General features: G+C 40.5%; 2 protein-coding genes across 3 annotated transcripts in view; both read right to left on the reverse strand.

Annotated features, from left to right (window-relative positions):
- LOC132166651 (arogenate dehydrogenase 1, chloroplastic) overlaps positions 1-4,672 on the reverse strand; it is a 14,027-nt gene extending 9,355 nt beyond the window's left edge. Inside the window, exons 1-3 of one of the 2 annotated variants that reach the window (XM_059577501.1) lie at positions 3,389-4,672; positions 1,916-2,910; positions 571-1,166 (exon numbers count right to left, since the gene is read on the reverse strand). In XM_059577501.1, the coding sequence (XP_059433484.1) occupies positions 1,938-2,910; positions 3,389-4,524 (2,109 nt within the window). In that variant the 5' untranslated portion in view covers positions 4,525-4,672 and the 3' untranslated portion in view covers positions 571-1,166; positions 1,916-1,937. Of the gene's footprint in view, positions 1-570; positions 1,167-1,915; positions 2,911-3,388 lie in introns of those variants that run through there. The other variant, XM_059577502.1, reaches the window with a different exon arrangement.
- Positions 4,673-7,505: 2,833 nt separating this feature from the next.
- LOC132165126 (arogenate dehydrogenase 2, chloroplastic) lies at positions 7,506-8,726 on the reverse strand. Its single transcript, XM_059575621.1, has one exon. The coding sequence runs from the start codon at positions 8,655-8,657 to the stop codon at positions 7,506-7,508; it is 1,152 nt and encodes a 383-aa protein (XP_059431604.1). The 5' UTR covers positions 8,658-8,726.
- Between the last annotated feature and the right edge of the window lie 9,680 nt (positions 8,727-18,406).

The following is an 18,406-nucleotide window of genomic DNA, read 5'->3' on the forward strand; positions in this document are numbered from 1 at the left end:
GAACTATTTTAAAGGTTAAACTGCAATTTTACTAAATGTTTAATTACGTTTTTAAAAATCAAATTTTCAAATCACACGATTTGAAATTGTGAACTCGAACGAACCCTAACATAAATTAGGGTAGCTTTCAGGTTTGATATGCCAATGCCCATTGTTTTAGCTGGTACCAACTAGTAGCAGCATGTTCACTTGTAAAGAATCATTGCTCGATTCACAATAGTCAACTACAGATTCTGCCTTAGGAAATAAACATTTTGTTGGAAAAAGGAGAGGTTTCATTATAAATGGTTTGCTTGCTTTAACTGGTTCTGTATGATACACAGATAATGAGTAACGGAATATTCAAGAGCCCAGTACACAGAGTGGTGACAAACTCAGAAAGGGAGAGGATTTCTTTGGCTGTGTTCTGCATTCCAGAACCAGAAAATGAGATTGAACCGGTTGATGGGCTAGTGAATGAGTCAAGCCCAAGATTATACAAGAAGATGAAAAATTATGCTGCGATCTATTTCCAGTACTACCAGCAAGGGAAGAGACCAATTGATGCAGCTAAGATTTAATTTGTGTTGTCCTAATTTCTTGTGGTTTGTACCTAAAGATGATTGCATTGGATGTTAATGGACATAATAATGGTAACAGCTTGATGGCAGTCGATCTGAGGAAATGTATCCAAATCCTTGAGCATCTGTGGAAAATGTTGAGGAAGATTTTTTGTTTGTTTCTTTTTGGTTTCTCTTTTATCTTTGGATACAGGTTAGTTTTTGTATTTCCAACAATTGTGGTACCAAAAATAAGAAGAATTTATCAATTCGTATCAGAATTCACATGAAGATGGGAACAAGAGACATGTCACTCTTTCTCAAATATAACTATTACTCTAACAAATGATACATTAACCTGCTTCCAAAAAATCAAAACCTAAATGGAGAGAGGGAAATGCTAGGTGCTCTCCTAGAAGAACACCAGAAGAGCACCTAGCATTTTCCATGAAGAAACGACCAAAAATTCAGCTCCATCAACGGCCATATCTTCCTTCACATTACAGGCCACAATGTCGTCTCTAGCTCCCCCAACCCTCATTCTATCTTAACCTTTCCTGTCCTTGAATCAAATCACTTCATACTAGTGCATCCATTGATCTATATTTCACGTCATAATAATCATAACTGCAACACCGAACAACCGTCTTCAGCATATTGATTAAAGAAACCATTCTTTTATGCATCTACAAAGTACGGATAATTTTATACCCTGACAGGCATTCACCTGAACACAAATCAAGTTGCCGCCACAACACAGCTCCAAGAAGTTCAAAACAATAGCAATCCTAATCAACATCAATCTAATATATTTACTGATAATAGGTAAATAATAGATCTTCTGAAAATACTTAAATTCCTATGCAACTAGATGTACAAATATTTTATTTTTAGTTTGCCTCACAAATGATAGCATTTAAAGATACATAGAAGGGAGGGGGAAAAAAATCAATGGCACCAGATATTTTATATCCGTATCATCGACCAACCAAATTTCATCGAGGATAATAGGTGCATAAGATACTTAATCCTAGCATGCTGAATCTTCAAATTGGATTTGTGTTGCCAACTCTAGGTACTAGCAATATCACTATTAAAGATCTGAATATTGAACAAAAATATCATGCAAGTGTCTCTGCCACTTGCTACAAGTAAGATGCAACCTAGCAAAGCCATAATACTTCAACCTTAAAAAGGTCTGGGTTCAAACTTTCAAACCCACGAATTCTTTTTTTTTTTTTTTTTCTTTTATTCTAACAACAAGAAGTACAAGAAGTTAAATTTCAACCATGAAAGAACTGGCAGAAGTGGCCACAAGAACAATTAAAAGTTAAAACTAATAAAGAGATAACAAGAAAAGTACCAGTACCGCTTACCAAAAAAGCTGGAACATTTAACTCAGTTCTTTTGGACATCAAGAGCCTCCGAAGAAGATGTGAGCTCAGCACTGCTTTCGGATAGTTTTGGCAACATGCGTTTTTCCAACAAAACTTGGAACTTCTCAGCATTCTCAAACAATTGCTTCCGAAGAACACCATGCAATCGCCCAAAGAGCTGCTTCTTCAATGATTCAAAGGAATGGTCCAACCTCTCTAGCTGCTCCATCGCATTTACGTTGTACATGAACAAGCCATAGTAAAGATCAAAGCTATCCCCTGCAGTATTCTCCACCAAATTCAACAAAGTCTCGTAGCCTTTTGTGTTAATCGGAGTTGACTCCAACTCCAACTTTTCCAAAACCCTTCCCATCGTGTGGGTAATGAACTGCGACCCTGCAGCATGCCAATCATGTTCTGCACAAGACATTTCCACCATTCGGCATCCGTCTCGTGCAAAAATATCAAGAAACCGGTTGCACCGTGATGCTCTTGATTCATCACTTCCAACCCTAACCTTATCATAAACAAAAGGAAGACCATTCCACCCATTTTTACCACTCTCAGGTCCAAACATAGGATGTGTGCAGAGAACATCAAAATCTAGCGGCAAATTTTGAAGAAACAAACTTCTTGGAAATTCTTTCACAGACAGTACATCAACAAACAGAGTACTTCTCTTCAATCTCTGAACCGGCAATGATCTCAGAACTTGCTCCGTAGAAAGAATGGAAGTACAAAGAAGAATCACTTCAGGATGCTCTTCACAAAGATCGTCAGCATCAGAGAAGTAAGAAACCCCTAATTTTTTAGCTACATCAGAGTATTCCGATCTAGAATACGCCAAAACTGTGTGACCTTGGCGTACGAAGGTCTTCGCAAGGAACTGGCCAAAGTTTCCAAATCCAACTACCGCAATTTTTAGCTTCGAGCTGTCTTCAACGCAGTCAGAGATCTGCCCTTTGTACTCATACGGTTGAGCAATATCCTGAGACCTGAATATTAGAATTAAAACTTATATATAAATCATTATGAACATGGTCCTTGCAGCATGATTCATCCTCAAATCCAAATATTTTTAATCCCATCATTCATCAATGGTAACTGACCAAGATGATGTAATTCCACCAGGATCACAGCTATCAACACCAAAAATAATCAAATAGAAGAACCAAAATCTCAACCATCTTCTACAATCTTGTATACATGGCTTACGCATAAATAACCATAATAAGAAAGCTTCTCTCATCCTCTGGTTCATTTTTTTGATAACATATATTGTTTCGAAGTAAAAAATTTAATTAAAAAAAAATAAAAATTCTCCTACTGCTAAAAATATCAGATTTGGGCCAGACATATTCATTTCGACTGCTCTCCAAATCTAAGAGCAAAGAAGCAAGGAATGATGTATCCCAAAAACAAACTATACCCAAGATTAATTCCACACCAAATCTAAGGCTTTGTGACTTTTACCTCAAAGCCAACGAAGAAGAAGATGGCAATGCAGCTCCATTTCCAGGCCGAGACCAATTGGGCAACCGGGTGTAACTGTCCTGAGAATTCTGCACCTTCTTTGCATTCTCAAACAACTGTTTCCTGACCACTTTATGCAACCGCCCGAAGAGCTCATTTCTCAAGGCCTCGAAAGCCCAATCCAACTTCTCCAACATCTGCAGCGCGCTCTTGTTGTACATGAACAAGCCGTAGTACAAATCAAAGCTATCTCCGGCCGTATTCTCCACCAAATTCAACAATGTCTCGTAACCCTTGGTATTAATGGGCGTGGACTTCAAGCGCAGCATCCCCAACACCCTTCCAACCGTATGGGTGATGAACTGCGACCCCGCCGCGTGCTTGTCGTGCTCGGCGCAGCTCATCTCCACCATTTCGCAACCTTCTCTCGCGAAAACGTTGAGGAACTTCTCGCACCGTGAAATCCTCGATTCTTCGTCCCCAATTCGAACTTTCTCGTAGACAAAGAAAAGCCCGCTCCAGCTGTACCTGGCGCTCTGCGGTCCGAACATTGGGTGCCCGCAAATCAAATCGAAATCGGCGGGCAAAAGGTCGAGCAGTAGATCTCTGGCGAACTCTTTGACGGAAAGAACGTCGACGAACAATGTGCTGCGCTTGAATCGGTGGAGGGGGAGGGAGGAGAGGACCCGTTGGGTGGAAATTATGGAGGTGCAGAGGAGAATGACTTCTGGGTGTTCTTCACAGAGGTCGTGGGGATCTGAGAAGAAGGAGACGCCGAGGGTCTTGGCGGTGTGGGAGTAGTCGGAGCGAGAGTGGGCGAGGACGGTGTGGCCTTGGCTGACCAGGGTTTTGGCCAGGAACTGCCCGAAGTTACCGAAGCCAATGACGGCGATTTTGAGGTGCTTGCTGCTCTGGAAATGGACGGCCGCCAGCTTCGATTCGTAGTCGAACGGCTGGGCGGCGTCGAGAGCTTGCACGCGGAGGGGTCGGCGGCGCCGAAGAGAAAAGGCGGCAGCGGCGGGTTTGGAAGTTAGAGAGTGGTGCAGAGGGCAGAGAGAGGGAAGACAGGGTTTGGGTGGCGGCGGTGAAGGTGAAGGTGACGGTGAAGGGTGGTGCAGAGGGGAGAGAGAGAGCATTGTGGCGTTTTCTGAGGGATGCCTCGTCGATGTTTGTTTTTTTGTACAAGTGAATATGTTTATGCCGCAACCGAGCAATGTTGAAGGGAAATAAAATATTAAACCTTTGATCTGATGGAAGGAACGTGCCAGATCTGCACATGCTTGATTGGATCCAGATCTCTCGAGTATCCGGTTGACGGCTCAGACTTTTTTATAAAAGATTTAAGGTGCAAAATATGTCACATCATCAAACAGCTAGATAACAGCCTCTAAAAGAAAACGTAGACTTTAACGGCAGAGGATAGTGAAGCTTCAAAGAACATTTATTACTCGGTAATTGTTGGGGTTAATAAGGTTTTTATATTCCGTCAATCTCATTAGATCTGTTTCTTTTCAAAATATATATATATACATATATTAGAATTTGTAAATTTATGTGAACTCTATATAAATTAATAATGGACATATAAATTTAATGATTGATATACTGAAGTTGGGATAGAAATTTTCTCTAAACTGGTATGAAAGAAATATCCTCCAACTCATATAAAATAGTATCAAGCGTTTATAAACATTTAAAAAGCACATTAAATTTAGTCTAAATTAGTAAACTGCTATTAATGAGGTTAAGAATTTAATGTGCCTTTTAAATATTTATAGACACTTGGCATTATTTTACATGAGTCGGAGGATATTTCTTTCATACCGGTTTAGAGGAAATTTCTGTCTTTAAATTTGTACAAGGATATGGAGAACTTATTGACCTATTTATCTTTTATACCATGTCCATGTCAAAGAAGAATGGTTCCAAAATTTCCAAGATAAGGAAGATGATTCTCAAGGAAGAGTAAATTGAGTAATACTATAGTAGGAATTTTTTTTTATTATTATTATTCTTATAAGTAATATGATTTTTAAAATTATTATTAAGTTTAAGAAGAATTATTATAGGATTTTGATCTAATAATCATTTTAAAAGCAACATTACCTTTAGAAGATGATCAAAAGTCCTACTTAAAGTATTACTCTTCAAAATCAATGGAAAATAGTGATGGTTTTCTTCCCAACCGTTTTTAATGGGGTGGTCCATGCTCTTGGGTCATGAAGAATAATTTTAGGGTTTAATGTGTTTTTTATACTTTTTGTGGTTTAAAATCAAACAAAATTGCTGCCTCAATTTTAGAAAGTATCGTGTATGGCCACCCAAGACGTATCTCAGACACCCCATGGGCATTGGAGGATGGTTCGACCACTCTCCGTGACTAAATAAGAATGTAGTCGCTCTCAATTTTTTTAAAATTGATTTTCAGATGCATGGGTCCATTATTCCTATTTAGAGTGTGTTTTAATTGCATATTCCTAAGTATTTTATATACGACTTTTTTTTTAAACTCTTGAACTACTATGTGTTTAAAGAATACCTCATAAATTTTAAAAACTCTCAATTTAACCCCTCTGAACTTTTAATTTGATTGATCTCATTTTCCTCTGTTAGATTTAGCTGTTAACAAAAATGCCTAAAAAGCGAAAATACCCTTCATTTTTCTTTTTAATAAAAAAGGAAAAAAATTGTCAAGCTAGACTTACACTTGCAACCCGCCATGGGTCAAGAAACCAACGGTTAGGTCTAGCCACGACCCAACGTGGGTGAGGAGACCCACGTCTAGGTCTAGCGGCTACCCAGCCGTGGGTCAGGTCGTGACCCATGCTAGGTCACAATTGTGACTTAGCGTGGGTCTACTGACCCACAGCTAGGTCACAACCTGACCCATGCAGGTCACGACTGGGACCCAACGTGGATCTTTAGCCAAGACCTACTTGGGTCACAGTGTGGGTCAATTTTTTTTTTAAAATTTGAAATTAAGCGTACATTTAGAATTTTATAAAAAATTTAGGGGTATAAAAGTCATTTTATCATTTTTAACGTTTAAAATCTGACAGAATAGGGTCAATTAAATCAAATTAAAAGTTAAGGACGTTAAATTGAGAGTTTTTGAAATTTATGAAGGTTTTTTCAAAATGTACGGTAACTAAAGTGAATTTTTCTTTTTTAATCTAAATTGCTAATTTGATAGAGGGTTGCGCGTGGAGCACATTGTTAGAGAGAGAGAGAAAATTCCACCCTGTCACAGTGGACTAACTCCACATTTTTCTTAGTATATTTAGAAAAGCAAGATGTACCCATAGGAAACACTAGGAATGCTGATTAGGATTGAGTTGGAGCATGGTTGAAGTAGCTTACAAATGTTTTTAGTATTTTAAAACGTGTTAAATAAAAAGTTGAATTTGTTCGACAAAAATTTTCAAAAATGTTTCTTTGACTTTCTTTTACTTAAAAAATAAAAAAATAAAAAAAAGAAAGCACTTTCAAAAAAAACTTTCAAATGAAGTGTTTTATATAAATCTCATTTAAACTCTAGAATCTTTATTTCTCAATGCAATTTTAAAATGCTCTAAGAGCACTAACAAGAGCTTCCTTGAATCTACCCTCACCCTAAATCTTTCGGGGATTTGAGATTTAAAACCTTTAGTTTCAAAAAAAAACCAACTAACGAGTCCAATCCCAAATTTGCATAATGCACATACTTGTTCGAACTTTAGCTTCACGACAACCGAACTGAAATGGATTATTGAACCACTCCAGGCCATTTAGGAGTGGTTTCAGCCACCCCCGGCTAGAATGAGTAACTCTTTTAAAGCTTTTTTTTTTTTTTTTTTTTTTTTAATAAAGGATATTTTGTTGTTTGAAAGAGATAGACTTAATCAATAATTTGGAAAGCCATTAATAATAAAGCTATTGTTTGAGGAGTGTACGTATACTTTTCCTTTTTGTCTAATTCCATCATTTATATGAACACCAAAAATCTCAACCATCATCTACATTTCTTGTATACATGGCTTAAGCATAAATAACCATGTTTGTTTCAAAGTAATAAATAAATAATAATAATAATAATAATAATAATAATTAAAAAAAAAAAAAAAAGGCTTTGTGACATTTACCTCAAAGTCAACGAAGAAGAAGATGGCAATGCAGCTCCATTTCCAGGCTGCAGAGACCACTTGAGCAACCGGCCGGTGCAACCATCCTGCGAATTCTGCACCTTGGCTGCATTATTCTCAAACAATTGGTCCCTCACCACATTATGCAGCCGGCTAAAGAGCTCATTCCTCAACGCATCGAAAGCCAAATCCAACCTCTCCACCATCTCCAGCGCGCTCTTGTTGTACATGAACAATCCGTAGTACAAATGAAAGCTGTCTCCGGCGGTGTTCTCCACCAAGTCCAAAAATTTCTCGTAACCCTTTGTGTTAATGGGCGTCGACTCCAAGCTCAGCATCTGCAGCACCCTGCCCACCGTGTGGGTGATGAACTGCGACCCCGCCGCGTGCTTGTCGTGCTCGGCGCAGCTCATCTCCACCATTTTGCAACCTTCTCTCGCGAAGACGTTGAGGAATTTCTCGCACCGGGAAATTTTGGGTTTTTCGTTGCCGATTCGAACTTTCTCGTAGACAAAGAAGCGGCCGCTCCAGCTGTGCCTGGCGCTCTGGGGCCCGAACATTGGGTGCGAGCAAATCAAGTCGAAATCGGGGGGCAAAAGGTCGAGCAGGAGGTCTCTGGGGAACTCTTTGACGGAAAGAACGTCGACGAACAATGTACTGCGCTTGAATCGGTGGAGGGGGAGGGAGGAGAGGACCCGTTGGGTGGAAATTATGGAGGTGCAGAGGAGGATGACTTCTGGGTGTTCTTCGCAGAGGTCGTGGGGGTCGGAGAAGAAGGAGACTCCGAGGGTCTTGGCGGTTTGGGAGTGGTCGGAGCGAGAGTGGGCGAGGACGGTGTGGCCTTGGCTGACCAGGGTTGTCGCCAGGAACTGCCCGAAGTTGCCGAAGCCGATGATGGCGATTTTGAGGTGCTGGCTACTCTGGAAATGGGCTGCCGCCAGCTTCGACTCATAGTCGAGCAGCTGGTGGGCGTCGACGGCTCGCACGCGGAAAGGTCGGCGGCGCCGAAGACAGAAGTCGGCGGCGGCGTGTTTGGAAGGCAGAGAGTGGTGCAGAGGGCAGAGAGAACAGAGAGAGGGTTTGGGCGGTGGCGGTGGTGGTGAAAGTGAAGGTGAAGGGTGGCGGTTGAGAGGGGAGAAAGAGAGCATTGTGGTGTTTAATATCTCAGGGGAAAAGGGTGTTAGGTTCTGAGACTTCTAAGCCCAACAGAGGGAGAATCAAAGCAAGCTCTTGCGTCTTCCAAGTTCCTACAACTACAAGGTGGCTCCATTGCATTTCATGGAACCAACGTGCTTCTTTTTTAATACAAAAAGGGAAATCACACTATACCCCCAAGTTTTGGGGCAATCTTCAATTTGACCTTTAATATTTCAATTTTTGCAATTCAACTCCTAAACTTCTAAATTTTTACAATTCGACCAATGTTATCTTAAAATTCTTATATTGCTCCTAATTTTTTATAAAATTTTTTAAAAAAAATTAGCTGTGGCCATAGCCACCCCTTCACTATTTAGCCATTTTTGCTCCCTCATTTTTTTTTTTTTATATAAAAAATTAGGGGGTAATATTGAAATTTTTGGATAAAATTGGTCGAATTGCAAAAATTTAGAAGTTTAGGGGGTGTATTGCAAAAATTGAAACATTAGAGATCGAATTGAAAATCACCCCAAACTTCGAAAGAGTAAAATGTAATTTTCCCATAAAAAATAAATGCCAGATCAGCAAATGCGTGTTTGTTTCATAGGAAAAAAAAAATGAAGCTTCAAAGAAAATCTATTTACATGTTTTCTACATCATCAAACACGAATGACGAATGGTTCCAAGATTTGCACGAAAAGGAAGAGGATTTTAGGTTGATGGAGAAGAGCCTGTTTTAGGACCTTATGAAAGTGATGGTTTTTCTTTGCCACCTTTGTTTTTATGAGCTGGATGGTGCTTTCGGTTACGAGGAATAAATTCTAGGGTTAAACACTTGTGTTGTATACGTAATTTAATGTGAGATGATTAAATGGGATCCTTAGTTTTAAAAAAATAGTATGGTAGGTGATGATGCTCATGAACAACTCATAAATGAAGTTGCTACTTTCGTTTCTATTTTGTCTAATTTTTGAACGGTGTTACTTGTCTCATATGCTTCACTACTTGTCTCATGATAGACGCAAGTACTTGATGGGTTGGGTCTACTTGATTTCATAAAATTGATAGGTCTATTTGATGGATCGATAAGGATATATTTTGAAAGTTTCGATTAAACGGATATTTCGGTTAAAATCGGTTTGATTAATCAGGTAACCTTGAGCTTTTAATTGGCAAAAAAATTGATTGTTTTTGGGACTCAAATTGTATTTTGGGACTAAAATAGCTTATTGAACCAAACAAATTTTAAATGGGCCAATTAATTAACACAATAAGAGTTCATCATACATATGTTCTATTAAAAAAAAACCTAGCTAATGCCCTTGTAATCATCATTCTAGGAAAAAAAAAATTATTATTGGTTAATTCGGTTAACTGAAGAAAAAAAATATTTATACTGATTAACCAAACAAAACCGACGTCGATATACAAATCTTTAACCAATTACCAACTGGCTTCTAGGAGTATGTTGTTAATCCTTGATTGACTGCACGTCACAAATACAAGGCTTAGAAGCTCGCCGAGCTACTCGGACGCCCAAGTTAGTTCAAACTTTTTGTGAGGGGTTAGGAAAGTATATCTAGTGTAGTGGTAAAAGAGAGTAAATTATTACCTGGTTCTGCTGTTACTTATACGTTTTGTCTTGTATCTTACGAGGTTGCCTTGGGTTCCGGGGCTCCCAACCCCACTTCAGATGCCATGTGGGTTGTCCTGCCCATGCAGTCTAGAGTCCCGACCCCCTCTCTTTCCAGGCACCCCATGTCCTATAACAGGAGCTTAGCTGGGCCTATCACTTCTCTCTTTCAAAGCTATCAATAAATTCATCAACAACAAGAAGATTACGATGCTTCTATCTTCGACCATCTTTTGTTGTCTCAACTCAGCCAACCACATTGCCATGTTCCACAACAATCTTTGCCAAGTCTAGTCAAGCATCGTGGTTTTTCATGGATCAGAGTTTGGCAGTGATTTTCGTTGTTTTTGCAAAGCGCATGAAAGAGAGAGATAGCTACATTTTGTCAAAAACTAAAGCTCTATTTGTTTCGATGCAAAATGTTTTTTACAAAAAATTTTATATATATATTACAATAGTCCTTGGCCGAGTCCAGGTCATGTCCCAACGGGGTCCTGGGCGAGTTCCAACTGAGTCCCAGTGGTGCCTCGGGTGAATCTTGAGCAGGTCCAGTTGTGTTTTAGCTAGGTCCAGACGATGGCCTATTGAAGTCTTATCAGAGTCCTGGTGACGTCTTGGCTGGGTCTATTGATTTGAGAATGAAACGTACAAACTCAAAAAATGTTCTACGATTTTCAAAAGCGAAAACCAATTTTTCAAAAATTAAAGAAGAATTTTCAGTCAAACAGAAAAATATCTTCCGTTGACTATTATTTTACGTCGCGCCAAACGCCCTAAAATACGGAAAACGTTTTTCAGAAATCATTTTACGTCAAAACAAACGAAGGTAGAAAATTATTAATTAAATTATTTTAATAGAATACCGAAGAATTTAGATAAGCTGATGTTTGATGTTTTTGAAAAGTGACTAGCTAAAATATGAAAAGTAGTGCATCTTTAATTATTTTAGTTAGAAATTTAGAGAAGTGTAGGTGAATGACCTAATGTGGCTTTGCATTGTTTTTTCAGGACTTGTATGTGCCTCACTCAATCGATGCAAAAAGATTAGGCTTTAGATGTTTATTACGTTGGCTTCGGTGGATAATTAGGACCCTTGAACTATAGATTAAGCCATCTTGTGGCCTTAACTTTTCATTTAATTTCTGTTGTCATAAGCCTAGTCTATTATTCATTCACATTAAAAAAATAAGAGATTAGACAATATCTAAGCACATAATTAGTTATGGAAATTGCATAGTAAGAATTAAGGCCAAGTATTCCATTCTTTATTGGGAAAAATATAATTTAGTCTCCTAACTGTCAGTCATTTTCATTTTAGCCCTCTAATGTTCAAAAAGTGATCAAGTAGCCCCCAAACTACCAAAAAGTTACAATATGGCCACTCCGTTAGTCAACACTGTCAAATTGGATGAAAAATGCAAAACGACGTCGTTTTTTAAGCTTAAGTTACTAAAATGCCATTTTGAAAAAAAAAAAAAAATTTAAAAATTGATTTTCACCCACCTAATATTCGCTTTCACTTATATAACTCGTCGACCTACCACCTCTCCATCAACTCCTCCACCGAACAACGATTCTCTACCTTCACCGACACTGTCAAGCGGAAGTGGAAGAATCCGACCATTACAATGCTTTTGTCGATATGGGTTGGCGGAGAATTCTCTTCGACCTTCTTTTCAATGATAAACCAGTCTTCTTACAGAAATTCTTTCATTCAATCTTTTATACGAACAGCTAGGCTTCATGGGTTCCATGGCCTAGACCGCTTTCTCTTTGGGGTTTTGCCAAGCAAAAGCTCCGATATGGCCAACTTAGCTACCCTTTTGAACGACTGGCGAGTTGCCGTGGATTCCGACGCAAGAAACTCTAGCAACAGAGGGCTGCTCTTGGTCATGGCCGGTGCCGGTAAATACTTGCCGGATTTGGGTAATTCAGAGAGTTACCCACTGGAGTCGATAAAGAGGAACTTGGATTGGGTGCATGTTACAGCGTACGATTATTACGTGCCAGAAAGGACCATGTCACGCACTTTCATGCGGCTCTGCATGGCCGATTGAATGGAGCTAATACTAATGACAGTATCCAAGAGTGGAAGAGAAGAGGTTTTCCATTGGGAAAGTTGGTTTTGGGTTTGCCCTTCTGTTGGGTCATGGATCAGCTCTTAAAGCCCAACGAGTCCTAAGCCCGATCTCAACAAGACAGCACACCCTACAAGGCCTCGGACAGCTTAATCCAAAGAGGTTTCAGAAACCGAGGAAGTCTTGGACATGAGTCTGAGACTTCTCCTATCAGTCACCGAACCCGAGACTCAACTCCTCGAGAGCAAAATAGTCAAGAGCTGAGGGTAGGCCAGTCATTTCACAACAAAAGCTCTCTAAAAAAAAGCTCTCTACATCTCACATTTAAAAAAGCTTTCTACAATATGGATAGCGGTCAACGTACAAATTGTCCCTACATAAACGGGATAGGTAACCATTCAAATTCAAAAGGTTATCTGACTCGAACAAAAGCCTTATCACTTATCCCGGGATCTTACTGAGATCACAAAGTGGTGAAAAATCCCTACCCTTATCAAATAACTGCGAAACATATATTGAGGGATAGGAATTCCGAGACGTACGGGAAACAAACTCCACTCCATGCCTATAAATACAAGTCTCAACTTCAATCAAAGGTAAGCGCAATCTTGGCTCAGAAACGTTGATTGCTTATACACTCCTTCCTCACATTCTAACTTAGGCATCAGAGCTTCCCCGCCGGGACACCACCATAGGCTCTAATCCTGTTTTCTTTCTGTGTGTAGCCTGACGTATCCTCAAAGTTCTCAACATCCCCTGTAAGGCGTGCCATATCACCATCTCGAAAAACTGTGCATCAACAATTTGGAACAGTCTGTGGGAATATCGTTCATTTAATCAATTCTCATCATCTATTACTCCGATATGGTGACTACACGTTCCCATTCTCAACAAAAGTGTCAAGCCGACATACCCAGCTCGGCAATCGGAGTTCCTCCTAATCTAGCTGATTTTATGAAGCAGATAACTGATTCTATGAATGCCTTACAAAAGTAGAATGAAGATCTCGGCACCAGGCTTACAATCGCCAAAGGCCGAAACAGCTGGAGGGATCAAGAGCGGGCAGAAAAGCGAGCTAAAAAGCCTGAGGATAGGCGTGAGAAAGAGAAATGTGATGAGATCCGTCGAGGGAAGCAGATCCAGGGTCATTACCACGAAGATGATATGAGTTCAGTTTAAGTCAGCCATCACACAACTGTCCAGAACGAAGAGTATTGCCAACAGACAAACCCTAAGAGGTCTCGTCATACGAGATCTCGACGGGAGCAATCTTGCCAAGAGGATCGTCGCAACAAAGGGCATAACGAAAGCAATGTTAATGCTAACCTGGAGGATCTCAAGAAGAAATATGAAGAGATGGCTCGCGTGATGGCTAATGGCGAAGAGAAGTCCACTAGAGGGGAGCTCATGGAGAACACAAATCTGCCATTCACCACTCGGGTCATGAATTTTCCCCTACCTGACAAGTTCAAGATGCCTCGAGTTAGTAACTATGATGGCACAGGAGATCCCACGAAGCATATGGAGAGTCTTCGCGCGCATTTTATCCTCCATGGCACCCCATATGAGATTTCGTGCAGGGCCTTCCCCCTAACTTTGGCTGGAGTAGCCAAGGATTGGTTTGGAAGGTTCCCAGCCAATTCAGTAGATGACTTCAAAACTATAGGGCGCCTCTTCTTAAGTCAATTCTTGGCTACCCGGAAGAGGAAGAAGAATTCGGCCTATTTACTCTCCCTTGTTCAAGGGAAGGATGAGTCATTGAAAGAATTCATGCTAAGATTCAACAAGGAGAAGCTAACGATTGAAAGCCTGAATGAGGAGACAATACTCGATGTTTTGATGCATGGAGTGAGGGCTGAGGGGCCGTTGATGGCTGAGCTAGCGAAAAGTTCCAAAAGTAGTGACTCTCAGCCAATTCATGAATAAGGCTAAGGAGTACATTAATCAAGAAGAAACTGTCAAGGCTCTCATGAAGTCTCAGCGAGAAGAAATCCAAGCTAAGGGTAGTGCTGGTAAGACAATACTAGCTAGCTTTGGAAAGAAAGAAGAGAAGAATGTGAAGAAGTCAGGGAAAAAGACAGCCCTATCGTATCCGAGGATGGATCCTCAGAAGCTGTAGAGCCCGAGGTTCACCCCATTGAATACTAGCATGACCGAGGTATTCATGGAGATCAGGAGAGATCCTGCCTTCAAATGGCTGAGTAAGATGAAAGGTGACCCTAAAAGGCGCAACCCTAAAAAGTTTTGCGAGTATCACCGTGACCATGGTCACTTAACCGAGGAGTGCATAACCCTAAGGCAAGAAATTGAAAACCACATCAAAAATGGGAAGTTGGTGAGATTCCTGGTAGATGAGCGAAACCGAGGAAGAAACCTTCAAGAACCACCGTTATTCGAAGAAAACTGAGAAGCCCTTAGAAATCGAGAAGTGAGGCCGAGGGATGATCGGTATTTCGAGCCGATACCTAATTAGCAGGCAGAACCAAGACACGATCGTAATGCTCATCCACCTCGACATCAAGACGTAGTGAGAGAGATCCACACTATCTCAGGGGGGAATAGCTGGAGTAGGAAGATCCAGTTCATCTAGAAAGACTTATGCAAGAAAAGCGTAGATTGAAGATGAAGTTTTGTCTGTAGAGAGACCTCCAAAGATTGCGAAGAAAGATTTAATGGCTATGTTCTTCTCTGAAGAAGACGCCAATGGGGTCATGATCCCCTATGATGATGCGTTGGTAGTAATGCTGACGGTGGCCAACCATTATATCCACTGAATCTTAGTGGATAATGGCAGTTCGGCTGACATTTTGTATTGGTCAGTCTTCAAGCAGATGGGTGTTGACCGTGATAGGATCCAACCATTTGATTCGTTGTTCGTAGGATTTGCAGAAGAGCAAGTCCAACCGATAGGACTCATATCTCTCTTGGTCATTACAAGGACAGATCCCAAGCAATCTACGACCATGGTGGATTTCTTAGTGGTCGATCGACCATCTGCTGACAATGCAATCATTGGTCGACCATCCCTCAAAAATTTGAAGGCTGTAACTTCAACTTACCATCTGATGATGAAGTTCCCTACGGAAGAACGGGTCAGAGAAGTGAAGTGAGATCAAACCGCAGTGAGGAAATGTTATAACATTTCCCTCAAGAAGAACTCAGATCTGGTTCCATTTACAATCGGCACGATGGGTAGCAGAAGCAAAGACCCCCCTAAAGGGGAACCGGTCGAGCCATTAGAAGTGGTGAGACTGGAGGAAGGCAAAGTTGTGAAGATCGGAACACAACTCACCTAAGAAATCCGAGACGCTCTCGTAACTTTTCTTCGAGAAAACCTGGAGGTATTTGCATAGACTCATGAAGACATGCCGAGAATTAGTCCCGATGACATTCTCCATCAGCTCAATGTAAATCTGAGCATGAAGCCAGTGAAGCAAAAGCGAAGGAAGTTTACTCCAGAGCAGAATATGGCCATAGCCGAGGAGGTAGAGAAGCTACTCAAGGCTCGGTTTATAGAAAAAGCATATTATCCCGACTAGTTGGCCAATGTCGTGATGGTCAAAAAATCCAACTGGAAGTAGAGAATGTTCGTGGACTTCACAGACCTCAATAAAGCGTACCCAAAAGACAGCTTTCCTCTACCACGTATCGATGCGTTGGTAGATTTGACTGGTGGATACAACCTGTTGAGCTTTATGGATGCTTTCTCTGGTTACAACCAAATCTACATGCATCCAGAAGATCGCAAGAAGACCGCGTTTATAACTGACCGAGGCTTGTACTGCTACAAAGTCATGCCCTTTGGTCTGAAGAACGCAGGAGCGACATATCAGAGGCTGGTCAATAAAATGTTCCGAGACCAAATCAGACGCAATATGGAGGTCTACGTTGATGACATGCTGGTCAAGAGTGTGCTACCACAAGACCATGTAAATGACCTGCATGAGACATTTAAAACATTGAAGCAATACAAAATGAAGTTAAATCCCGCGAAGTGTGCATTTGGAGTCTTGTCGGGAAAATTTCTCAGTTATATGGTGTCAAACCGAGGAATAAAAGCTAACCCTGAGAAGATCCAGGCAGTCCTAGATATGCAATCCCCTAAAAATATGAAACAACTTCAACAGTTGACAGGTAGGATCACAGCGTTGAACCGATTCATTTCTCGGTCAACCGATAAGTGTTTTCCATTCTTCAAAATCTTAAGAAAATCATTTGAGTGGTCTGAAGAGTGTGAAGAGGCCTTTGAGCAATTGAAGAAATATCTGGTAAGTCCACCCCTGTTAAGCAAAACTATTCCTAGAGAAGCACTATATTTATGCTTAGTTGTCTTCCTAACAGTGGTTAGTGCAGCCCTTATCCAAGAAGAAAACGGCATACAAAAGCCAGTTTTTTTTTTTATTAGCAGATCATTGAGAGGAGTTGAGGAGCGGTACCCTCAAATGGAGAACTTGGCATTTACGCTAACTATTGTGTCCAGAAAGCTCCGCCCATATTTTCAAGCTCACACTATAAGAGTCTTGACCGAGTATCCATTAAAGAAAGTACTCAGGAAGTTAGATCTGTCTGGCAGATTAGCTAACTGGGCAATCAAACTCGGAGAATTTGATATTGAGTTCCTCCCAAGGAACACTATCAAAGGGCAGGTACTGGCTGATTTCTTAGCAGAATTCAGCAATTTACCTACCACCCAAGAATGGTAGGGAGACGAGACATGGGTAGTCTATGTGGATGGGTCCTCAACCAGGAAGAATAGTGGGGCCGGTGTAGTATTAATCACTCCAGAGGGGGAGGAGTTATGTAGCTCCTTGAGATTGGAATTCAAGACTACTAACAACGAGGCCGAGTACGAGGCAGTCTTAATAGGACTCGGCTTAGCTCGTGAGATGGGAGTTGAGTTCGTCGAGTTACGAAGCGATTCGCAGGTAATTGTCAGACATATCTGAGCAGAGTTCGAAGCCAAAGGAGATAAAATGAAGTAGTACTTATCAAAAGTACAGGATTTGCATAATTCTTTCAAAAAATTCTGTATTATAAAGATCCCGAGAGAAGAGAATGAAAGAGTGGACCAGCTAGCTCGGATAGCGTCGACAACCACTAAAGACATGGAAGAACCTGAAGAACCCATCCAAACTTTAACACAACCTGCCATAACCGAAGCGGTCTCGGTCTCAGTTACCGAGACTATACCCGAATGGCAAAGGAGCATAATGGAGTATAACCCATCCAAACTCTACAAGTGATCATTATCTCACATTTAAAAAAGCTTTCTACAAAATGGATAGCGGTCAACATACAAATTGTCCCTACATAAACGGAATAGATAACCATTCAAATTCAAAAGGTTATCTGACTCAAACAAAAGCCTTATCACTTATCCCGGGATCTTAGGTTACTAAGATCACAAAGTGGTGAAGAATCCTTACCCTTATCAAATAACTGGGAAACAGGTATTGAGGGATAGGAATCCCGAAACGTACGGGAAACAAACTCTACTCCATGCCTATAAATACAAGTCTCAACTTCAATCGAAGGTAAGCGCAATCTTGGCTCAGAAACTTTGATTGCTTATACACTCATTTCTCACATTCTAACTTAGGCATCGGAGCATCGCTGCCGGGACACCACCGGAGGCTCTAATCCTGTTTTCTTTCTATATGTAGTGTTGTTCACAATTACCTACCTAAATTAATAGGAAAATAACTGGATGTTTTACCCGCAAGTGCACGAGGTCAATATAGTAGTATAGTGTGCAAATACGGGGTCATTCCCACTAAGACTGCTGAAACTTGTCTAAAATTAATTCCCAAAGTGAAATAAAACAAGAGATTGGATTTAAATTGATAATGATAAAATGGTAGGGCTTTCATATCCACCACTAATTATATTTAGCTAATATATCAATATGCCAATGTTTTGATCATGTTATGAATATCTAATGTTTGTCAACCTAAGGGCATTGGTGTCTACTCCTTAAGCTATTGATTTTCCTAAGCAACGAATTAGGCATGGGTGTCTACTCTAATTATTTTCTTTCTTAAAGGATTTA

Source organism: Corylus avellana, chromosome ca11 (genome assembly GCF_901000735.1).
Source record: "Corylus avellana chromosome ca11, CavTom2PMs-1.0".
NCBI classification, from domain to species: Eukaryota; Viridiplantae; Streptophyta; class Magnoliopsida; order Fagales; family Betulaceae; genus Corylus; species Corylus avellana.